We start from the raw sequence: 26,261 nt of genomic DNA, 5'->3' as shown, positions 1-26,261 counted from the left end.
AACCTGAACCCTGGCTCCCTCACTCATCCTTAATCCATCACTTTAACCCCATCTTCCTCTTTCTTGACTCCGGAGCGCAGAGGGCTCACTCACTGGTAAGGTGATTAACTTGCTCGTCCATTCAACAGATGCCAGATTTGTATCTCTTTCCCCCAGCTTCCTGTTCCTCCATTAGAGGGGTGTGACACAACAGGGTGAGCACCATGGTAATATGTTCGTTTAAGATTCAATAATATCACAATCAAACATGCATCACGTCCACACAAATGCAGATAAATATGAAAATGTTTGTCCGTGCCAAAGGGTAAAGAATCTCCAAAACATATCAATGTCATACGTATGTCTCCGTTTAGACCACGTTATTTCAGTGCAGCTGAGCACACAGCGGTTTTACCCTCAATGTTCTTTGTAATTTTGGGGGTTAAATAATCTGAAAGAGGTATCTTCTTTCAATGCTCAAAACATATGTTTTTAGACGAAATAACTTTGACTGTTGGTTTTAAGTTAAACCTTGATTAAACCTTGGCCTTCAAACGGCGTCTAACCAGGAAGTTGGAAGATTACATTGTGAGGGAAACACAGCTGTGTGCCGGATCATCCTTTCTCTAGACTCAAGGGATAGTTTGATGTGTGAAAATCTCCTTTGAAAATAAAAAGAAACGCATCAGAAAACTTAAATGTATGATTACGTTTGGATATTTTCTTAATTTTAAAATGTTAGTGCTTGTAGACTAAATGCAAAGTAAAGCCAATGCGAAAACACCTCTGGGCAGACATAGATGTCAATCCATTCAATAGCAACAAGGCCACAAATGTGTCCCCTTCATAAGCATACAGAGACAAGTCATTTAATGGAGGTACAAAGAAAATAACAATAAAAAGATTTAACTGCATTTGTTTGGATGCTGCCACAGCCTACTGCAAATGATGTACATAATAACGGCAGAGGCTGGGAGATACATGGAAAGTGTGAAACAGAGAAACCAGGTATACAGACTGAGACAAAGGGCAAGTGATACAGACAAACCTCCCACTCTGTCTTTGGTGCAGGGTCTCCTGTCCCTCTTCTCAACCCACACCATCAACCCAGACGGCAGCCTCATGCCACAAACACACACACACACGCACCCTGCTGTGCCTTCTCTTCAGTAAGGCTGCATAGCCTCTAACCCACTTGTTCTCACATCACACAGCTGCATATCCTTTTCATAGCCCTCGTTGCACATGAGTGACAGGGCTCGGGAAAAAAGAAAAAATCACTGCCATAAATATACCGTATCAACAAAGAGAGAGCGATACAAGCAGAGAGACAAAGACAGCAAACATGTTGGAAGACATCAGTGTGTGTGAGAAGTGTTGGCGATAAACAGGTTTATTTATGCAAGCAGCGTACAGCAGCCAAACACAGGCCTCGTCGGGTCTGACTCAGAATACTGAGATATAAAAAGCTCCAGTGACACCCGGCTCACGCAAGCACACGCGTGCTATGACTTTGTCAATCACACGCTGATGTACAGTCGATCCCAGAGGCCTGTCAGGAACACTCAAGATAAAGCGCGCACTCACAGATTGTCACTTATGTAGATGTAGTAAAAGGCATGGAAAAGGAGATGGGAATGACCACCAATCACCCGAAAAAACAGTTGATGGTATATCCCTTTTGATCTGAGAATTCATGTCCTCAAACAACCTTGTACATATCCTATAAAATACTTCAAAACAAAAAGGGTTTTAAGATTCCTCTGTACGTTCCTCTCTACATTTCTGATTCAGTGCCATGAGGCAGTTTTGTTTTTTATCTCGTGTGCAATGATTAAATAGGTCTGTGTGCACTCGTGTCAAAACTACTCTTTAGCCAATGAAACAGTTAAATCTCCACCTGAAGCTAACACATGAAACAATCTAATCACAGTACAGTAGACGTGAGCGCCGGCATGAAGTGGGAATATGGTGGAAACCTTGGCGAGCCACCCTGACTCCCCTTTACTGTTGTCACACAACAGCCCATCGTCTGATGCGAGATAACCGAGGGGAAGCGGGTGCTTTGATCCTTAATGGGGCCATTTCGGCCGTGTGGAAATGACATTCATGGCTTGTATTTACACAAGCTCAATTATGGAGGTTATTTTAGTGGTAGACAATCAATTAGAGTGAAACTATGTCAGAGCAGTAACACAGATTAAAGGAGAGGTTATAGCTGGAGCCTGTTTGGCTATAAATGAGCAAACACAAAACCCTTTAGCTCTACATCATCAGAAGCTCCATGTAAAGTTAATGAAGACTTTGTTGGGTCACCGCACAGTATCTTACACATCCTGTTGGCTGCGTCCAAAATGATGTCAAAGTCAAAGTATGAATGACCTTCACAGTTCACCCCGTCTAAAGTGTTCATGTCTGTTTAAAAGGGTTATACGTGAAGGTCTGGGACAGAGCCTTGAGGGGTGGGGCATGTAGAAATGGGAATAATAGCAAACTGTGTCAAACGGCCTCTGAAGGCGTTCACATGTTGTATGTATGTACTTTGTAGCAGTAATTGTGCAAAGAGAAGAAGCAAAATCCAGCAAATGTTCTCACCTCCACACATGTTTAATCGCTGCATAATACGCGCACGGTCGTAGGAGGATAACCCCCCCCCCGCCTACTTCCTGTGGGAGGACCTTAGTATGCTTCAAACCAATTGCTGATTACATAATCGAAGAGCAACCGAAGAACTTCCCAAGATCAGGCGAAATGTTTCGAACAAAAACAGACAATCTGACAAACCTGTCAGTTGCTACCTACCATTGAGACCAGTAATTCCCAAAGTCTATACATCTCTGGTAGTACGCAAGCTCCGGTTTGAGAACATCTATGAAAAGATGAAACTAAGCAATCTTGTATTTAATGGCTGTTGTTTCCAAACATCTCTACCTGCTTCTGTAAAAAGGAACATGCAACATACACATATTTTAGAACCATAAAGGGGGGAAGTGGGATGCAGTTAGGGGCTATAATGGTAAGCTTTTTGCCCATCTTCGAGGGTGGACCTTGAGAGATTGAAACACTTTTCTCAGTATTGAACATGATTGTTATCACACATACAGTGAATGCAAAATGACACACATACATGCTTGCATGATGCTGTGTCGCAATCGTTTTGAATCCTTTCTGCACTTCTTCCAGAAACAACAGACTCCACAAAGGCTTTGTGCTGAAAGACTAAATTCCTGTTTCTCAGATGTCGGTCTGACAGTCCTCTCTCCTTTCGTCTCTCTTTTTTTTTGTTTCTTCTCTGTCTCTGCCTGGGCAGCAGAATCAGCACATCAAATAAATACAGAGAGGGGTATAGTGTTTCGTTTGGAGACAGCAGAACAGGTCACGGACAATGGGACACGTGGAAGTGCGTGAACTGCGGGTGCAAAACGAAAGCCATTCCAATGCAAATAAGAGTAGAGGCCTCTTTGAAATAAAATCTGGTTTTGGAATTTAATAATGTCTCCGAATTGTTTTACAGAGAAACTGGATTCTTTCAAAATGATCAGTATTCAAGCCCAAACATTCCTCACCTACCAGCGTGTCCTAAAGAAACAATGGATTGGGGCTCATTATGAAGCCCTTCCTTGGCCGACCAAATGTTATTATCATCATAAAACATTCAAACTGGAAACATCGGAGGAGAGTTGGAGACATGGCGGCCGTTTGGTGGACTCAATCGTCTGAGTCATTCAGCCTGGGTTTGAGTGGAGCCGTTGGTAAAACACAAAGTGGTGGTGGAGAAACACTGAGCCCAAGGACTGTAGCGCTTGGCCTGAGTTTCAAACAATCGACTCGCAGCGCTCTTTATCTGGACCGACCACAAACCCCCAACCACTCAGTTCAAACAGGGGCTTGAGCAGAAAGGCGATGCTAAATAGTGATGTGGGGGAAATGGGAATTGAAGGTCTTTGACTTTAGTGTTAAGTTACAGCGCTAATCTTAATAAACATGCATGTTACGGTCATATAAAAACAAGGGCAACAGCTTGACTTCCACACATTTATGGACTAATTATGAGGTATTTGAAGATGAAAAACATGCTCAGAATAATAAAAAACAAGCATGACAACTAAAAATTGTGGAATGTTTTTTATTAAAAAGTATAAAACAATGTTGTGAACATAAATATGTCAATTCCAACAAGACAAAGCAACAACTGAAGTCTGACTATGTATAAATAGTTTACACTTCAATAAAACCATGACAGACAACAGCACATTAAACAAAAAGATGACGGGAACAGTGGCACGACAGATGTGTAAAATACTTCAATAATGCTCACATCTGATTGGACGTCTTTTCCTTCATTTCCCCGCGAGGGGTCAGGCTGTTCTCCCATGGTTACCTGTACAGAGGAGTTGGGTTTTATCAGTGAGAAACCATTAAGACGACATTATAATGATTCAATATTAAAGCGTACCATCATGGAATTTAAACTCTCTCTGATGACATTGTCTTTGAGATTGTCAACCTCTCCATCACTTTCAGTTGTGAGCTAGCGTACAGTCAAATTATTTACTGTGATGTGCATGACTGACAGTCCTGAGAGATGTTTGCTGAGATGCGAGTGGCAGCGTCTTTTGACAAGCCCTCTTATCACTGCATATCTAAGATGCTTCTCATAAAGACATCAATGGCTCTTACAGTTTGATGGATAGGAGGCCAATCAAAGCCCTCCGCACTGGAACACTTCATCTAAAGCAACTGCACTGCATAACAAAGTAAATGACGTATGTTCATACTCAGAACCTTACGTACACTGGTGTTAAAATAAGACACATGCAGTGTACTGTACAGAAGCATAAACTTCCACATCTACAGTGCACACATGTTTCTATACAATATAAACAATCCTGCTCACCTCCTGCTGCGACAGGCATCCAGGTCTTCCTGTAGCAGAGAGGCTCTCTTCTGAAGGAAGGTCACCTGCAACACAGACACACAATGCAAAGTCTTTTTAAAAATATACTCTGATTAGTTGTTTCATCAGCATAAGGGAAGTGCATCAGAACACAGAAACTGGAAGTGGAGAAGGTATGATGGCTTTGGGTCAATTGTGCTTTTGGTCGGAGGGGGTTAGCTAAGTGGAAGAAAGACTTGGTTGTTGAGTCCAGGGGTCAGGACAGCAGGGGTTGGGGGTCAGGAGATTAGGGCAGAGGGGTTAAGGCACAAGGGGACAGAGGGGAGATTATGAGCCAGGATAGTGGAGGTTAGGACGCTGCGGGAGGAGGCGGCACCATTCTTTTGTTTGGCTACAAAGTGTGAGTTTATTTATGAAGTGTCTTTGGCCCAAGTGAAAATAAACCCCATCTACATTTACACGGCATGTCGAGCCTGGCAGAATAATCACGGCTCCGAAATAATCTGTATTGTTCTGGGACTACCGTACTGGAGCAGAGGGTACATTCCTTTCTGTGGGGGAGACCTCAGCAAAGTTCTAGCGTTTCATTTGCCCCTTCACTGTGGTGGAAAAAACCCCCAAAAATGTGGTCGGATGCCTCTAGAGACGTGAAAACTCACACTGCCCTTTTTTTTTTTTACCATGTACAAATAAATAATGCACTTTAATCTGCAAAGCCAAAGATGTCGGAAATGAGAGGAAAGACCACTCTGGGCATGAGTTACATCTTATGAATATATCTGATCACAGAGCTGTGGTCTGCACGCTGACAGATCAGGGGAGTCCTATTTGAACAAGGCAGGGGTTTGTGGAGTGACTGTTTTACAAAAGCTTGTTCCGCATGTTTCAATCACCATTACAGAAATCCCTCTGTTGTTTGCAATGGAACAACTGAGAAAAGTGAAAGCCCTTTATTGATATTCAGTGTCAAAAAGGGCCCGATGATATAAGTGTGAGACACGGCTCAGAGGAACAACATGGATGTGGTTTTGCAAGTGGTGAGATGATGGAGAGACAAGGACAAATGTAGGTTTAAGAGGATTGGCAACATCCAAAAACTAAACAAATAACTCGCATGTATGTGCGGGTTATGTTTAGTATTGAATGGTTATTAGAAAGGTGAAAGACAAAAGGAATCTGTCAAATGAGACCTAACTGTACTTTGACAACCTGTCCAATTTACAATATAGTGTTTCAAAAGGGTTGGATTACTGAGATTGTTAAAGGCTGGTTGAAGATGAGATCTTGAACCCCCAAGATTTCTTTTTTGAACAATCCTGAATTTAAAGCCAGAATGGTTGTCATGGGCCCGCCTGTATCTGATCTGTTTGTGGCAGCTCTCACCTGAGCCTTCAGAGAGCTGATGGTGTCTTCTAGCTCCTTTCTGAGCTCTGACGGCATCAAACCCTTGATCTTCTTCTCGTACTCCTGACGCACCACAGTCACCTGAGGAGACAGAGGACAGTCTGGGTTAACTTGAATTGACCTAAACAATAAATAGTTAAAAACACATTTGTACACAACCTCATATTAATACAAAATAGATATCCACACACACACAAGCAAAGACTTTCACCTGTAATTATATTTGGTTTAAAACCATTTTGAGATAATCAAAGACAATGAAAAACAATACAGTAAAATCTTGCTGAATAAGCGCTTCTGCTACTTATTCAAATCCACATTTGCATGGAACAAAACACACACACACACACACACACACACACACACACACACACACACACACACACACACACACACACACACACACACACACACACACACACACACACACACACACACACACACACACACACACACACACACACACACACACACACACACACACACACACACAGACACACACACACACACACACACACACACACACACACACACACACACACACACACACACACACACACACACACACACACACACACACACAGGGTATCCCCTCTTTATTCATGGCTCAGAGTAGTATTCCCTAGCTCTTCACAGCTCCTTCACATCTCCACAGGGGGTCTGCAGGCCTGCATGACTCGCTCTGCACAACCCCCCCTACTGGCTGCTGGAGACTACAGCCAGAAGTGACACAATGCATTTTATGGGCCTGACACAGCTGGGTTTGGAAGAGGACAGGGCCGTGGTGGAGGGCAGAACACATCAAACGCAGCAGCAGCGCAACGGCTAGCTAGCTAGCTCCACTGGGGAGGACTGGAGGAAGTCTGTCTGGGGCTAAATTACACTCCACTAAACCAGAGTCTGATTATAGAAGTTGAAAAGGGTTTGGTTAGCTCAACCCCCCCTTTAACCCGCAAACACACATGAATGTACACACACACATTCACAAACACAGGGCTTTTACAGTACTGTAAAAGCATTTACAGCGTTTTGAAAAGAGTTGCCGGTCAATTAATTCAGAGCTTGATGAATAGTTTAGCAGAGCTGGAGGAATCAGCGGGGGCTGTGAAAAGCAACAGTTTTCGCCCACATATTTCAAGGTGTAACCAGGGGAGAGTCTGAGCATTTCGACCCACCATAATGTCTTTGACAGAGCCAACGTCCAGCAAACATCAAGAATATCCCCACGCTCCTCCCCTCTCCTCTCATCAGTCCGGCCTTTCATGTGAAGAGAGCGTGAACGAGGTGAGGGGGAGGGAAAAAGATTGGTTTTCCTAAAATAATTTTCCTGTTGTGGATTTAACTGATTGTTCTGGCTTTGGCTAATTAATCTTCCTGGGCACAATGAAAGGGATTGGGAAGCACTTCAAAGCGGCCCCCAGTATAAATGATCCCAACATGAAGCCGCTCACTTTGTCTCGGCACAGTGTGCAGTAGATTAGACTGCCACAACTTTGCCAGTTTCTTTCAGGCTCCTTCTGCCCCATTCATTTTAAGTTTACAGAAATATGTGTTTTTCTCTCTGTGTGAGAATGGAGTCAAGGATAATTTGAGAAGCTTTAATTTCGGGGAGTTTAAAAAATCTGCTGAAGCTACGGGAGTGCAGATTTTCAAAAAAAGTCTATCTATGTATAGCAGCTTCTGTAGTCATAACAAAATGGCGAGCCAAGACAAAACACACTCCACTACCTCAGACCAAAGCAATAAACAATGGTTGAATAAACACATCCCTTACCAACCACTCTGAATATAAGTCTAGATTCTTCAAAAGCCACGCTCCTTAGGTTTGCATTCTTGGTTCATGTATGGTGCCGTCGCCACAGCAATGAGAGATCCGCTCTGCCTAAATTACAAGCTCCTTTGTGGCAATGCTGTCTCCATTTTCATTCCCATACATTAGAATGGGCAAGGCTACGACAGCGTATTCATTGGGACTCACAGGGATCAACGGGGACAACTGTACGTAGAGTCGCATGGATGGATCAGAAAGTATTATGGGACACAGTAGGGTTGTGTATCTGGACTTTGTCCTAATGACTTTGTGGTCAACTGCAATTACAGCTGCTGAGGGTGGAAGACAGGGAAAAGCATTATAAAAAAAACAGAACATTAAAGGTCCCCTATCATACTGTTTTTCATCAATATATTATAGGTCTCAGATAAATACAAACATGTCTCTGAAGTGTTTGGCTCCAAATACCAAACAGATCACCCATTGTAGCATCCCATAATCCCCTCTGTTTCAGCCCTGTTTCAAAGGTGCTGATTCTCTGTCTATTACTTTAGATGAAAACAAGGAGCCCCTCCCCACGCCCCTCAGAGAGATATTTGGTTAAAAAGAACACAATGGAGCTCTAGGAGGAGATTGAGGTGATAAGGAGGGCGCGTTTTGTCCTTGTTGGTGATTGGCCAATGGCTACACGAGCCAAAAAAATCGTTATGACATCATAAAGTGGCCACAATTTTCAGACAGGTTTTTATATAAATGGATCAGGACAAAAAGAGAGAGAATCTGTATTCCTGAAACGTTCAGAATCTCTTTCCACAGAGGGGACACATGTTGATGTATAACAGACGTGAAAAAGTGGATTTTGCATAATAGGTGACCTTTAATTTCTAAAGTGGTATTCTTCCCATCATTAGATAAACATTCCCTTTGTATTGTAGCATTATAAATACATTACTTTCTGCATGTACATTTGCAGTACATCTACTTGAAGGTGTAAGACACAGGTTTCTGCTGTGCTGCAGGGTAGCAAACCCAAGCAAGCAATCACATTTTTCCACAGCATGTCTAACTAAAGCTTAGTTTACTATGCAATGTGTGTGGGTGGAGGCAGCATCCGTTTTTTCCAACAATATCTCTGTTAAGAAAACGTATGCTCAGCTAAAAGATACAGAAACATTTCTGACTTCATTGTGTCTCTGAATGGTTTTAAATTCAAAATAGGAACTCAAACTTCCCAAAGATGTCTGACTTGTTCCTTCAGCTTTGAGTCTTCTCACTTCTTTCAGGGTCCTTCCTCTCACATCTCTGTTTTACTTTATGCAAACACAATTTTTATCTTCTTTAAACATCTTTTACAGCAAAGGCGTGTTTGTTTTTCTGACAGGTGGCAGGAGGCATGTGATGAAAAAAAAGACATCTGTCCTTACCATTAGGACAGATGTCGAGTTCCTTTGAACAAAATGTTGATCAAACCTTCTGAAGGGGTTTGGTCATTGACGGACTCTAGATGAGAGTGAGCATAAAAAGAAAAGAGGAAGGGAATGGCGGGAAAAAGAAGTGTGCCACTATATCCCAAAGCAATGAAAAGAGACTTTGACTTTCAGCAGAAAAATCCGGCTCCATCTCCACCGCTCTTGTTTAAATGAGATTTTGTTTGTTCCTGATGAAGCGGGATTCTCTAGTTTTGAAGACTGCGAGAAGCGGCAGTCGTTTTCCCCTCCCAGTCATCTTAAAATGACAACATTTCATCTATATATAGTCTTTAGATTGTGGTTTTGACTTTCCCTTGCGTTTGGTACTGTCACATGGCGTGGTTTTTGACAGCTGCCAGCTGAAAGGAACAAGCCCTCAACACTTTCAACGTTCAAATGAAGTTGAAGCCTGATGTATGCTAATGAAGTTGGGCTGTGCGTGTGTGCTTGCGTGGGACAGGTTGGGGGGGGGAGTAGCTGCTGGAAAGAGATTTCTGATATACCCCCTTGTTCCAAAGTGACAAAAACCTTGTCAGGAACAAGGGGGTACATCAAAAATGACGACACTCACAAAGTTTGCACCTCCACATGCACTGAGTTGGCACTCTGAGTTCACCAAGGAGCGATTTGAATTCCAAAATGGAAAGAAGAAACCGCTTGACACATGTGGAAAAAAAGGAAGGAGGAGATTAGAAGTGGCTCCAGATCTTATTGGAGGTGTTAGAACTATGGGATGAAAAAAACAGCACACAAGAAAACAACTGAACCTCCAGAACTAAAGTTCAACTCCTCTGCATTTTTATGTCTGCATCACTACTAAAAACTGTTTTATTTTTGATTCTACGAAGCTCCCATGTTGCAGGAGAACACATCTCTGAAACGTGTGCAGTTCACCGTGCCCACTGTTTTATTACTATACAAAGAGATGTACTTTTCAACCTCTCTTCAAGGAGAATTGAACCACACCGTGATCTGCTGATCCGCCATTTTAGAGTGGGGGAGCCTGCGAGGGCCCTACAAGTGTAAGGCAAGCAACATCTGTGTGAAGTCTGGGCAGAAAGACTGTTTCTGCATGTGAGGGATCGGATTACAAAGACAAGTCTTGGCAGATAAACTAGGGCAATATCAGTGTGAGGAGAGTGAGAGTGGAGGTTTATTATCATACAGAAAAAACAATGCAAACGCATGTATGATGTACAAACCAAATGAAAGATGTACAGTAGAAAAGCTGTTGTCCTAGAGACACACACACATACACACACACCTGACCTTGTGAGCAGGGTAGGAGGCTGGAGTAAATATGTGATTCAGACGACGAGTGAGAAGAACTGTGACTATCTGCCAAAAGAATGGGTTGCCAAACACATTTTCCTGTAATGCCGAAAGTGGTTTAAAAAACAAAACAAGATCTTATTTACATCTACATTTGACTAAATAATTTTCCAGCAGAATCAATATGTTTACAGGATATTCAGCCAATACAAAAATGTGACCCCTTTCTGGATAAATGCAAATCCTACTCGGTATGGAGGAGTTGCATGTTTGGTCTAAAGCGTTTTGCTAGCAACACATGTTGATTTGTTGTATCGACACAAACTGTATTGCTTGTGTGCACTCTGCCGGTTCAGAGAATACTGCAACTAACAACGTTTTTAGCATAAACGCTTTTGTGTGGCTGAAGCTTTAGGGTGCAATGACAGCAGAGGGACATTGGTGATAACTGAGAAATAACCGAACAGGTACAATATATAACAATTTCAAAACACTGACTACATCGTAGAGCAGGGGTTCTCAAAGTTTTGATGAGTGAGGGCCAATTTAGGTACCCAATATTGGATTGAGGGCCGCCCAAGAAAAAAATGGAACACAAAATAATTCCAAAACAAATCCTTTCTTTATTGTACTAACCAATTATACATACAGTATACATTAAGAACTTGCAGAAGACTCAAAGTTGGGTTATCTAAAGACAGTGACTAGCTAAAATCGCTAGCTTAGTCCCGTTTCTGATTCTGATAACTTACAACAGATTTTCCGCTTAACCGCAACTCGCGAGATGCCTATAGTTGCCATGCAACCAGTAGTCTAGCTAACTTTCCACAAGCTGTCATTCATAATTTAAGAATGACAACCCAGGGGGCGCAGTTTTACCATTCTTAAATTCCATTCTAATTCTTACTAGATACGAACCCATGGAGGATTAAAATATAACGCATGCATTTCAGCGTGTCACATTAACTATCGCGGGCCGCCAGAAACATTTCCGAGGGCCGCCATTGGCCCGCGGGCCGCACTTTGAGAACCCCTGTCGTAGAGGTTCTGCTGAAACACTTATCTACCACTGCAAACAGAACATTCATGTGACCAAGAAGAAGTGCACCAATTTAGACTGAGGGCTCGTCTTCCCACTGCGCAGATGAGATGACTTGAGACTAAAAAGCATTGGGTGGACTAAATGTATTGTGTGAATCTATCGTGCTTTCTATGATGTTTTCTACGTGGTTTTCAAGGACATTTGATATAGGTAAGACCGCTTGAAGCGGGCATTTCAAATGTCTACAGTGCTTCTTCTCCCTCTGATGAAGACATGCTTTAAGTTGAAACGTTAGCTGCTGCACCTAATTCAAAAGCTCTCACTATCCTGTGTGCTTCAGATGTCATCATTCTACATGCTGCACAAACTGTCATATCTGTAGTCTTTGCATTTAGCTCAGACATAGCTGATGAACTGAGATTTATTTATTCTTATCCCACTAAGGCCTCACTTCCTGTTTGTGTCTTTGTTGCCAGTTTTGTCACAGCAAAACAATGTGCGATAAATTAGTGAAATGTGTTTCTGGCAGAGAATAAACAACTGTCAACTACAGTATGTGAAATTGGTACCAAATGCTTAATAAGAAATGGTTTCTTGTTTACGCGTTTTTGCTTTGACTTATTGCCTGATTTACATCATGTTTGTGATTTTATACCAGAAAGAAGCATTTTTCATAATAGTGTTAAAATCTGTGTTTTTTTACTGGCACCATTATCAACACATTTTAACCACATAAGACTAAGCTCTGTAGACCACACACAATAAGTGGGTTTTGAGTAATTTAGTGTTCAATATGCAATGAACATCCATTAATAATAATCTTATGAAATCCACACTATTTATTGTTTTAACACAACATGTCATGACATTTTGCACAGTTCTACACTGTGGAAAACAGAACATGTGTTGCATTAGAGTAACATGAACAATATTGACTCCTCTCATACTTTAACTGAATACATGGTCATGACATATCAAAACAGTATGCCATAGGGGTTTTGAGCGGAGCTTGACCATGACTTTTAGAAAAACACAAATATTTGGTCACGGATAGTGCAGTAAACAACACTAACAAAACACATATTAGCAAAGCTGAAAAAGAGAAACCCAAACCCTTATCCGGGCAGAGTGATCTGACATTACAGACGGCAGGGTCAGGGGGTCAGCTCCTCTTAAGTTATCGGAAACAACGAGCAGCGCCTCTGGGACTGGGTCAGTGACCAGCGGCTCCTAAAAACCACTGACCTCTTCCTGCAGATTTATGACAGCCAGACACCGAGGTGTGTGACGAGTGTGTGAAGTGTGTACAAGGGTCAGTGGGCGGATCAGAGGGGACACTAGAGGATGAATGCCTTTGGTGTACATACAACAGTACAAAGAAGCGCCTCCTGTGTGAGTGTAGTCATTAGTGCTTTCTTCTCTGTGTGTCAAGGTCAAAACAGAGCCTGATTACAGGGCATTCTGGGGAGCAATGGGGAGTGTGTGCGCACACAGAGGCTTCCCTCTGAACGCAGGCGGTGGTGGCATTCCTGGCCCTAGGCGCTGGCTCTTGAAGCCAAATCTCAAGGAATTTGGGAAATGTGCGAGGGGGCATATGTGTGGCTCTGAACAGGAGAATGAGATGGTAGTTGATGGAGGGGGGGGGGCAGAAAAGAGGGAGTAATCCTTTTCTTTTTGTCTTTTGTGGCCCCCTGGAGGGTCTAGTCAGGATGGCAACTGAGAGGCTAGGGACACCAGGTGATCGGGGGGGTAGAGTTGGAGGTTGAACAGGGGCATTCAACTCCATAAAAAAGCCCGGCATGATTAATAAGAAGTCTGAGAAAGGCTGAGGGCAGCAGCAGCACCAGTGATGCAACAGTAATGGTGAGGAGCAGGTAGGTTTGAGACCGGCGCCTCTCATGTGAATACCTGACGCATTAGAGAGAGAAAACAAGTGACTGGATTACCTTTTCTTCAGACTCCAGCTCTTTGCTAAGCAGCTTCTTCTCCGAGCTGTGCAGCTGCCTCTGTAGACTCTCCACCTTTTCCTGCAGAGCCTGGAGGAAGGGAGAGACAGACTCAGTGGTGTGGGGTGACTGACGGAAAAGCAACTCAGATCTGTGTGGTGTAATGTGTAACTGATGCAAAATGATAAGCTGCAGTTACATTGAGACTGAAACTGAGAAAACACAATCAACACGGCCAGAGCCACTGAGAGAATATTCAGGACGGAGAGAGGCAGACAGAAGCAGGGACAGTTAGGCGAGATCCAGCCTGTGATTAGTATTTACGTGTTAAAAGGCTAATAATACAGTCATGACAGTAATGGCAAGCTGGCCTCATGAAGACAAGACTCCTTTCTAGACAAGGGCATACAGAAAGAGACACTTGCTCACTCGGGGAATTATCCAACTTCCATAGGATTTAGTAAAGTAGCATTCTTTTAAGAGTCTTTAGTTATTTGAGGGTGAAAAGAGAGACGTACTGTATCATTCAGTGATTTACAACACATAGATGAGTTGATCAAAATGCTGGCGATACAAATGTAATCTATTTTGCTTCCTAAGATTCAGGCATCAAATAAAGAAAGAGAATGCAGTGTATGTGTGAAGGACTTCTTTTCCCTCCTCTCTGCCTGTAAGTGATAGCAGTGGAAAGAAATGTGGAGTTCCTGAATGCGCATAGAACCAGATGTTTCGAGTGCACATGTGGACACTTCAACTTTGATTAGTTGGCATGAAAAGCAGAGAGAGAGAGAGAGAGCGATATGCGCTCAAGTGCACGCACACACCTGAACATAAAAGCACAGATTTTTTACACACACACACACACACACACACACACACACACACACACACACACACACACACACACACACACACACACACACACACACACACACACACACACACACACACACACACACACACACGGATGGGTATCGTTAAGGTTTTAATGGTACTACTACTTTTATCGATACCGCTTATCGGTCCGGTCTTTTATCGGTTCTTTTGGAGAAAAACACAAGGTAAACTAACAAAACTAACATTGCGTTTTATTTAAATTAAAAGAAACACATCAAAAGAAACAACAATGTTTTAACAAATCGTATTAAATAATCTGATGACAGAACTGTAAATAGCTGAAACTTTAACAAAATAAAGAGTAACTCGGTTACCTCTAATCATTAACCCATGTTTGTATCATTGAGTTAACTCCGTGTGTTGCTGCTAGCATACATAACACCTGACGTGGAAACACTACTCGTGGACGGGGCTACAGAGCCGCTAGAAAGACAGTCCAACCCGGTGCATTCCTCCGTCTGGATGTGGTGCACTTTTGCTAAATGTTTAGACAAATTGCTCGTGTTACCGCCCTTACAGTACATGCTAAACTCTTATTGCACTTTAGGCAACGAGCATCGAGACGGGTAAAGTTTAACCACACCTCGGAGCGCGTTCTCTCCGCCATCTCCTCCGTGTATGTGTGTTGCTGCATGTAGCAGCTGCGTGTGTGTAGACTGCCCCGCCCACTCGCAAGCAGGCGGGAGAGAGATCGAAAATACTAAAAAATAATCATAGAAGCTTTTTGCATATTAGAAACAGAGTTGGCGACACTAAAACTGCAATATATTATATATGACATATGTTTTACATGTCTCCAGTAGTACCGACAAAAAGACCGTTAACGTCGGAGCTTAACGGTACCACGGTCTTTAATGATTCAGCCCCTGGACCCGTTTAATACCGGGGCTCGGTACCCATCCGTACACGCACACACACCCCCCCCCCCCCCCCCCCACACACACACACACACACACACACACACACACACACACACACACACACACACACACACACACACACACACACACACACACACACACACACACACACACACACACACCACACACACACACACACACACACACACACACACACACACACACACGGCTAGCGTCAACATCCTCAGAGTGTCTTCCCAGTAGAGTTGAGTGAGTGGGCCAGGTGTTGACTCGCCGATTCTCAGAGTTGATGGAAACAAAGTCCAGGTGATAGGCATGACCGGCCAGATCTACAACACACTACACTCACATAAATCACACACACACGGTTAGGCTTCAGGGCCTGGTTGAACTTCTAGGTAGCAACACTCTGAGAACTACCGACTAAAATGGAAATTGAAACCTGCTAAATCTGTGAGAAATTCACCTTACATTTTCCTTTTTCTTTACATTGTAATCATTGTTCTTTTAATAGGATAGCGCCATAGCGTGAACCCATACCTGAACTGCTTTGACCCAGTGGAATGAGCTTTATAATGTACCTCTTTCCTTGGCAGTGCTGCTAATTTAAGCCTCTGGCAGATGGATTTCTAGATCAACAAGCGTTACTAGACTATTATGATTCTGGAGCATGTTGAGGTCAGCCTTAGCTCTGCAGCATGAAAGGCAGCTGGTTTTCCAGCGCGTTGATCCTATTAATCAGGGTATTTCTTAGCCAGTCACGATCCCATCACAGCGCATATCCAGACCAACCCCGTGCCTTCGATTTCATCATTTCATTTTGTCTGTTGGTGAATCAAAAGGCTCGGCGACAGAAGAAAAGGGTTTTTTGGTGGAGATTAAGCTGTTTATATAAGACTTCTGATTCCAGTGACCAAAGCATGTCAGCGTGAGGTTGGTTCCTTCCCTTTTTCCGAATCTCAATCCGAAGGTCAAAGCATATAGATCATTAGAATATGTTGAACAGATTGTTAAAGGTCCCTATTATACTGTTTTTCATCAATATATCATAGCTCTCAGATATATACAAACATGTCCCTGAAGTGTTTGGCTCCAAATACCAAACAGATCATGGTAGCGTCCCATAATCCCCTCTGTTTCAGCCCTGTTTCCAAAGTGCTGATTCTCTGTCTGTTACTTTCGATGAAAATAAGGAGCCCCTCCCCACGCCCCTCTGAGAGAGATTTGGTTAAAAAGAACACAATGGTGCTCTCGGAGGAGACTCAGGTGATAAGGTGGGGGGTTACCTTGGTTGCTGATTGGCTAATGGTTACACAAGCCAAAACAACGTTATGACATCATAAAGTGGCCAAAATCTGATCAGCTCATTTTCAGACAGGTTTGTATATAAATGGATCGGAACAAAAAGAGAGAGAATCTTTTTTCCTGAAACTTTCAGAATCTCTTAAGGGGACACATGTTTATGTATAAAAGACATGGAAAAGTGGACATCTTTAATTCCTGATCACTAATATATGGCTACTTGCTGGATTATCAAGTCATTATTTCCCTTTCTTCCTCCAGCATTTCCCGACTGTGACACTTATCTCACCCAGATCATTCCCTTAGGGGCAGCAGTATGGCTGACAAAGAAGACCCTGACAAACCAACCCCCCCCCCTCTCCTTTGTAAACCCACTTCTGATTCCCCGCACTGTGACACAGCATTTCTGGAGCAGGTCTTCTGGGAAGTAAGGCTGACTTAGTGGGCCTCACTGGTGACGTGTGTCTCTTTGATGTGGGTTTTGTATCTGATCTGTTGTAAACAACTCTGAGGGGAAGAAGTTCAACACTTGTCATTCCATTAATACAATCATATGGGTTGAATCTGCTGATGAATAGAAGCACTTTGTGAGTCAGAAAGGGCCTCGGAAATCTTTAGTCTTCAGCACTGTCAGACATAATGGATATCCTGGCATATTGCGGTAATGTGTAAAATGTACTTTTATCTTACTAACTCAAACATGTAACCACAAAAAAGAGAAAAAGGCTACTGAAAGCAAACAACACAATGAAGTAGACACTGATATTCCAACTGCGTCAGACTGGAATATCCGTGTCTGACTTGGACTTTTATCCAGTGCTCGCCTTTGGGCAAACATTAACATGTATTTGCACATTTATATGAATAATAATAACAGTGTTTTTATTCAAATAAGTTACAGGTAAATATGAGAGAGTGCATTTTTAAAACAATTGGAGAAACATCTCTTCAGGTGTTGCAGCTTTAGTCTGTTGCCTCATTTTCTTTTGTCTAACTTCCCAACAGCCTTAAATCTGTACTGTATACACACACACACACACACACACACACACACACACACACACACACACACACACACACACACACACACACACACACACACACACACACACACACACACACACACACACACACACACACACACACACACCCACACACACACACACACACACACACACACACACACACAGACACACACACACACACACACACACACACACACACACACACACACACACACACACACACACACACACACACACACACACACGTTTCTATAGTGTTTAGCGTGTGAAAGTGCGTGAATGGCCGAGTGTAGAGAATCCTGCCAAAGTGTATCCAGATGCTCGGGTGATATGGTATTTATCAGTCATGCAGACTGGGCTCATTGTGAACAGGCCAGGAAGAAGGGGAACATCAGATGTCCTAAGGGAGTGATAGAAGGAGCGAGAGGAGAAGGTAGAGAATGAAAGGTGCATGAAGGAATAAAAAAGTAAGCAAAAAGCCTGAGAAGGTAGGACAGGTGGAGGATATCAGGAAGAAGAAGAGACATTTCAGAAAGGTGAGACTGACAGACAGATACTGAAGAACAGAGGGACATGAAGGAGAAGGCGCGCGGCCGGAGTGAAGAGATGGAGAGAACCTCTGCTGCTCAGTCCCACAGTCGGGAGCTTGAAGGCCTCTCTCACCTTTCCATCAGCAATGTGCCTCTGCCTTTCATTCCAAACTTTGGCTCAAAGGATTAGCGAGGCACACGCGCACCAACAAACACACCGCTCAGAGCCATCCGAGCAGGTATAGGCATGCATTAATATTAACAGAAAAAGTTCTAAAAAATGTGAGTGCTACACTCAGTCAAATGAGTGTACAATTCTAGTGTTGTGCGCACACACACACACACACACACACACACACACACACACACACACACACACACACACACACACACACACACACACACACACACACACACACACACACACACACACACACACACACACACGCCTGAGTCATCTTTCCTGGGTGGTCCTCCTGCGCAGATAAGGCAGGCATGTTTCCCTAGGGTGAAGTAAAAGCAACAGAGGGCAGGAAAAAAAGCAGAGAAGAAAGTAAAGAGGGAATGGAGGGAGGAGGAAAAAAGGCCAGGGGCCTCTTTAAACTTGGTGTTTTGTTAGGAGCCGAGCTGCTCTTCATGTGCGGCGGGGCCTTCTATTTGCAGCGTGCTGTCAGAAGTTTCTCCCAAAGTCTGGATTAAAGAGATCCTCTAATGACACTGAGGCTGGACGACTTCAGACAGCAGCGAAAAGCCTCACACTGCACCGCCTCCAGCCAAGGACACACACACAAGCACACACACAAGCGAAAGGGTAAGAACAGAAGCAAACACAAGGGGCACGTAGAACACAGACATACATAAGCAAAGACACAATGCCCACACACACACACACAATGCCCACACACACAATGCCCACACACACACACACACACACACACACACACACACACACACACACACACACACACACACACACACACACACACACACACACACACACACACACACACACACACACACACACACACACACACACACACACACACACACACACACACACACACACACACACACACACACACGGAAGCTTTAGAAGAACAAGGTGCTGTGTGTGTGTGTGTCTACTGATCTAATAGTAAATAATAAAGGAGGTGCTAACCTCAAGGAGAGGTGGATGGCCAGAGAGATGAGCACAGACTCTCTTTTATCTGCACTTTTATCAAAGGGTTGTGGGAAAGGTAAAGAAGCGAGTGTAAGAGAAGCTGGAGGAGGAGGAGGAGGAGAGAGGTCTTCTTCCTGAGGTGTTAGAGAAGTGAAACTTTTGCTTTGCTGTCTGTGTGCAGGAATAAAAAGAGGTGGTTTAGTGGTCGACCACTATCCCTGATATTGGTATGAATTGACTTGATTTGGAACTAAAGTGGGAAGCTGCCGTGATGGCGGCGGCAGCAAACACTCCTGAACAGCAAACAGAACGAGTATCTCGTCTATTGCAATATGCACACATGTCGGCACAGTTATGGAGGAGCCAGTACTGATGAAAATAGTAAGACAATTGCCACGGTAATGAAGACATGTTGCAACCCCGCTGTGCCCGCAGGGCTAACACGCCGTTCTCTATCTTTCCGTCTCCGTCTCGTTCAGCGGCTGTGAGCTGCAGTAGAAAGAGAATAGGAAACAGCTCTGAAATATGCACCATATGCCCTGTGAGTATTTGTGTGTTTGCACGGGATCACATACATATATTCTGTTTATCAAATAGTATATTATTTAATGGATGTAAAGTTTAGCTAAACTTGCACATACACTTGCAGGCTTAAAACACTCGTCTTAAAAAGATGAAATAAAACAAAGACCCCCGTTTTATTTTAGGATTGAGTGTTCAGGATCTTACCAGAAAACCACTGTTGATACAAATATTATACAAATAAATATGTAAAAAGACACGATACAGTGATAGTGGAATTTGATGTGCCCCAAAAAAAGAGTATAAAGCCAACAAAATATATGAGAACATGCTACCCATCGGCCTGTGATTGGCAGAGAGCTCTGTTTTGTTTGCCCGTGGTGGTACTTTATCGAAATGTGTTCAGAATGTGGTTGAAAAGTGGGAAAGCAGCCTTCTGCGTCTGTGCTCCTAATGCATGGAACAAACTCCCAGAACATCTGAGAATGGCAAGCACTTTAGAATCATTTAAATCAGGTCTAAAAACATTTCTTTTAAAAAAAAAGTTTTTCAAATTTTAATGTTTTAATTTTCAAACTGTTAAACATGGTTTTCTTTCTTTTAGTTAATTATTTTGTGTTTTGTATTTCTTCTCAATGTATTGTGTTTGATCCTGTAAAGCACTTTGAATTGCATTACTGTATGAATTGTGCTCTACAAATAAATGGCCTTGCCTTGAAACGTGAACATTTAAAAAAAGGCGGAGATTTAAGAAAGTCAAATTGATTTCAGGGAGCAGAGATTAAGTGGAATTTTAGTATGTTATAACATTTATCTAAATACCATTTGCTTAGTATGTCTTTAACATATAACCAGTTCTACAGGATTTGCTAGACAGATATAAGTTTACAAGTGAGGTGCCACCACAGTAATGGCGGCTTGCCTACAGCCTGGATTGATCTATACTTGGGATTCTTGAAAGGGTGAAGACATTAGCCATGATGGTTTCTTTGTAAATAGCATTAGGCCTCGGGTTTAATGAGTAATTTCCGCTTGTTGTCCGAGAATGGAGTATGTACTCTATGAGATTCCCACGTTCCCTAGCTGCATCCTGGAATGTTATCTCTCTCTCCTACTTCCACCTCCTCTGATATGTGGATCAAACGGTGCCGGGAATTTGCCCACAGCCGGAAAAGTCATCAATCAGCCAACACGAGCACACACGTAGAGTTGTACACACACTAACATATACACAGAGCAGGCCGATTGGAGCTTACAAAGATACATACAGAGAGTCTGAGTGAAAAGGAGAAAGAGGGATCATTACTTTACATATACAGATCCTAGAGGAGACATTTCTAGCGGACAGCAGTGCTAATAGAGAGGATAAAACAGTTCTGAACTGGAAGTTGAGTGCAGCCACATAATGGACAGCACCCAGGACTCCTCACAATACTTCATAGTTATGTTAGCTACAACTGAGCGAACACAATGAGAAGGTGGATAACACAAGGCTAAAACAATACAAGCCATCTCAACTTCTGTCGGCTAATTAATTTCCCCCTTACAAATTCATAAAAAAACCAACATCTCACATCTTTTAACTGCAGTTTAGTCAGCTTACGCCTGAGTTTCATACCATTTGTTGCCTTGCCAAAGTTAGCTCTGTTTATCACATTTTATTTTTGCCTTGTCTCTCTTAAAAATGGATAGTTAGTATGCTGTAACTCGGAGGGAGCAGTTCACTTTAAACACAGAGGCTTATGAACAGTCAGAATAACAGTTTGTCTTAAGGTAAAAACAGCCTGGAATACATTCTGAGGTGTTGCATCTCAGTGAGACAGTATTACCGAGTCATTCGCACTATTTAATACACACTAAAGTAAAAAAGTGAACTGTGAAAGTTGTATTCTAGCCCACACACACAGAAAACAAAGAAGTGACAGATGGCTTAAGCTTCAGTAAACAAATGCGCAGTTCAAGGTTGACACAAAGAACATGGACACGTGTTGAAGGACACACACACACACACACACACACACACACACACACACACACACACACACACACACACACACACACACACACACACACACACACACACACACACACACACACACACACACACACACACACACACACACACACACACACACACACACACACACACACACACACACACACACACACACACACACACACACACTCAAACACACACACACACACACACACACACACACACACACACACACACACACACACACACACACTTCAATGATTGAAGGGGTCTCCAGCACACCTGTTCTTGATCCACTGCTGCCATTCCTTCCCACAGGCAAAGTCATCCTTTCAACCCCCTCAGAAACTAATGCATATATAACTACAGAACTACAGACACACTGCAGCTGCTCCAGCTAGCCCCCTTGAATGTCGGCATGTTTGTGTGGCTGTGTGTGTGTGTGTGTGTGTGTACCGGAGCCTTGTCCCTCATTACTGGCGTGCAAGCGTAAAAGCAAGAGCAAGTCGATCACATGGACTCCATCTCAATCTGACAAAGACATGTCCACCCCACACTGTCAAGTGTACGAAGCACAGTGCACCGTCCTCATGTCTTCACTGTCGTCCTCAACCACAGTGAGACAATGGTCACTGTGTTGCATTATGTAATGTGTCTACTGTCATTTCACCCCGAGGACACTGCAACAGGACCTTGTCTTTGACTTGCTACAAGTTACTCCTGGATGGGCCTGGATCAAAAGCGTGTATCCCTCTGTGTGTGTATGTGTGTGAGAACATGTGGGTGTGTGTTAGAGAATGCTACACTATTGAAAGATGTATAGACAAGGGAACTAACTCAAAGCTATGTTTGTGAGCCAGTCTGAGGGACAGAAAGATACAGCTAAAGATTTAGTGAGGCGAGAATGGGGAGAGAGAATGTGGAGGCCCATGTATAAGAATGAGACATGAACACTAAGTTATGGATGTGTGTGAGCATGCTGGTGTGTGTGCGCGCATGGCAACATTAGGCAGGCAGAAAGACAGGAAGCACTGCTGTGGGGAGCAGGAACAGCGGTGCTGATCAAAGCCCAGGCGGGTGACACTATGGGCGGAGTGCCATTGTTTATTCACCAGCCACCTCTCCCTTTTGGCAGGGCGAGGTGAGCATGTGTGCTTGTGTGTGTGTGTGCTTGTGTGTGTGTGTGTGTGTGTATGTGTGTGCGTAGAGACAGACAGAGAGTTTGAGACAGAAAGAGTTCGAAGATACAGAGTTGGAAAGATATAGGGTGTGAGAGAGAAGAGACAAGGCCTGTGTGTGTGTGTGTGTGTGTGTGTGTGTTTCTTTATACCTTTCTCTTGGCAGGCTAATGTGGGCTTGAGTTCTGTCAGATTTGGCAGCTGCACATTTCAGGCACACACTCTCTCACACACACACAGGCAAACACCCTGCCTGTGCACACGGCCACACACGCACACATCGTGTACTAAAGTAATCCCAATAACCTCCCTATTAAACTTCACATTCACCTCCACCCCCTGCGTCTCACGAAGGGAAAAAAACATCCACGTTTGAGACATTTTTCCAAGAAACCACATGTAAGGAAACAGATGACATCAGGAAGTGAATAATCCTCTCACCTAAACGCTGGCTATGTCCTACACAGGCTTCCTCTATATTGGTTCCAGTTCCCCTTAACTGATATGAAGAGACTGGACAGATGAAAGCAAACACACTTTCATGTTGCTTTCACCTCCGACAGTCCTTTGACACCGGCCTGGATCCAGAGTGCTTAAACTGCCTGGCTTGCACATTATGAGATAATTGGTAACCTAAATATAACTGGCTGCAATTCCAAATGTAAAATCATTCAGAGGCAACAAAGCAAAGGAAGTAACGTGAACAATTGGAAGGGCAATTTACATGTTTCTCTTTATTTGTTATCCAATGTGTGAAACGTCAACTTCCTGTTCCTGATTCATGGATGTGTTAAGGTTTAGTCCACATCTTTTTGAATTTCCCACCCCACTATATTCATGTGTGGAACATAACAACCAAAACAATGAGCTAAAAGAGGCTAAAACGTCGAGAGTTGGGTTCAACAGTACAGGAAGCCCTTTCAAATAAAGAAAAGGTCATTTATTTGAAAAGTTAACGTATCATATTGAGCTATAGGGTTAAACAGATCAAAGCTACTTAGTGCCTTAAAGTCTTTCTGCTCATTTATCTCAACGGGCGATCGCACTAGCTGCACACGTCACGTCTGCAACACACACTATTTTATTGAGTCCATTTCCTATTAAAACTGAGAAAGCCCTGCAATACAAGTATACACCAAGCAGGCACCCACTCAAGTGCTTATTCCTACATGAACACACACACACATTCAAAAATACTCCACCAAAAATGTCACTTATACATAAAAACCCAGATAATGAGCATACTTAACTGTACTACGTTGTTCTAAAAAAGGGCTTTACGAGATGCAACGGTCTCCGCGGTTAACACCCATATTTAAGAAGTCACAAGTACAGTAGAGCCACAGAGCGAGCTAAATCCAGGAGAAACGGCTGAACGGGCCTGGCGATGGAAAAAAAGGGGACATCTGATCCGGTGCAGCATGCATTCTGAACAACTGTTTTGGGATTATCCCAAATCAAATGCGCGGCTAACTTTGATGTTATTTTCTTCCCCTCCCATTGTCTGAAGCCCCTCGCTCTCTTCATAATCCGAGCCCTTTGAAGTGAGCAGCATGGAAACAATGTCAGCAGGCGACACACTCCCTCGATGGCCCACTGACAGCTCTCCGACATTTCTTTCAGGCTTTTTTGTCTCTCTCTCGCTTTTCTTCCCTGGTCCTTCTGTTTGCCGTCTCAATCCTCACACTTCCTCCACCCTTTTGTTGCTTCTTCCTCTCTTTCTTCCCCTTCATTGTGCACCATCTCATCAATCTCCTCTCCCTCTTCTTTCAAGTTTACACCAAATATTTATCTTATATCTTATTTTCATAATGTTCTCGCTGTTTGACACATCGTACCTTCCTCTCGCCCATTGATTACTCCTTCCACTCATGTCTGGCCCTTTAATACGCATTCAAACCATTAATTGAAGTCTCATTAGCGGGTGGTTAACACAGGGGGGATCGTAATAATGAGGATACAGATAATGGAGACAGAATGCCTTTGTCTGCTCCCAACACAGATGCCAAGGCCCGTGACTTGTAACGCAGCCTACAACGGGGGAGACAGAGTGTGTGTGTGTGTGTGTGTGTGTCATGGTATAGTTAGATTACAAGCAGCAGAGCTACAATATGAGCAATCAAAGCCATAGTTAGTGCCACCAAGTCTACATTAAACACCATTACATAATAAAAAACACTTACATTTAAGATGTAATGTTTGTGTAGACAGACACCACGAATACTGACGTGGTGGCATTTTCATGGTTCCCCACACACAATAGGATATAAGATTACAATGTATTTAACATGTTTAATATTTACAATTTCAAATATCGTCTTTATGCTCATGCTATATAATAATAATAATAATAATAATAATACATTGCATTTCAAAGCACTTTTCCAGGTGCTCAAAGACGCTTTACAGTGGTGATAAAACATGATAAAATAGAATTTAAAAGTTATTAGAACAAGATAAAATAACATTTAAAAGTTATTAAAACAGCAATACAGCTTAATTCACAGATTAAAAGCCAGTATATTATACCTGCCCAAGTATGTGGAGCTGCATCATGGTGAAATTATGTTTCCGTAGTTTTTAACCTCAATTTAGACGTTTTTGGCAAACTTTAAAAAGTAATCAGCTCATCTTTCTCAGTGTTTTGCGAGTGTGCAGCCCCGCTTAAGATAACTTCCTGAAGCTTTTTCTTTTTAAATGTTGAATGTGTTTTTGAACGAGTGACAAAGAGATTCTAAAAAGATCATCTGGACTGAATGATTTTGGCCACATAACCACGAGCAGCCTTTACCGTCACTCATATGGTCCACTCAGTGTCATTAGGTGTGCAGCAGGTCCAGGGCAGGCTGGAGCAAACTGACATTTCCGAGCGAGGGGGGGGGGGCTCACAGATCTGACTCCTTACTATGTAGGCAGCTGCGAACCACAAACAGACGAGGTTGTGTTTGGAAACATGTCCTGATCCCAGACACAACAACTCTTTATTTA

The 26,261-nt window shown here is 43.0% G+C and overlaps 1 protein-coding gene across 4 annotated transcripts in view; it reads right to left on the bottom strand.

The window, feature by feature from the left end:
• Positions 1–4,089: 4,089 nt before the first annotated feature.
• cep112 (centrosomal protein 112) overlaps positions 4,090–26,261 on the bottom strand; it is a 108,906-nt gene continuing 86,734 nt past the window's right edge. For 3 of the 4 annotated variants that reach the window (XM_034089297.1, XM_034089300.1, XM_071204044.1), the window contains 4 exons: positions 13,781–13,870; positions 6,260–6,361; positions 4,877–4,941; positions 4,090–4,360 (listed from right to left, as the gene is read on the bottom strand). In XM_034089297.1, coding sequence (XP_033945188.1) covers positions 4,357–4,360; positions 4,877–4,941; positions 6,260–6,361; positions 13,781–13,870 — 261 coding nt within the window. In that variant the 3' untranslated portion in view covers positions 4,090–4,356. Of the gene's footprint in view, positions 4,361–4,872; positions 4,942–6,259; positions 6,362–13,780; positions 13,871–26,261 lie in introns of those variants that run through there. The other variant, XM_034089298.1, reaches the window with a different exon arrangement.

This window comes from Pseudochaenichthys georgianus, chromosome 8 (genome assembly GCF_902827115.2).
Source record: "Pseudochaenichthys georgianus chromosome 8, fPseGeo1.2, whole genome shotgun sequence".
In the NCBI taxonomy this organism is placed as follows: Eukaryota; Metazoa; Chordata; class Actinopteri; order Perciformes; family Channichthyidae; genus Pseudochaenichthys; species Pseudochaenichthys georgianus.
The sequence above is the reverse complement of the archived record's forward strand: the minus strand, read 5'-3'. Positions and strand labels throughout refer to the sequence as shown.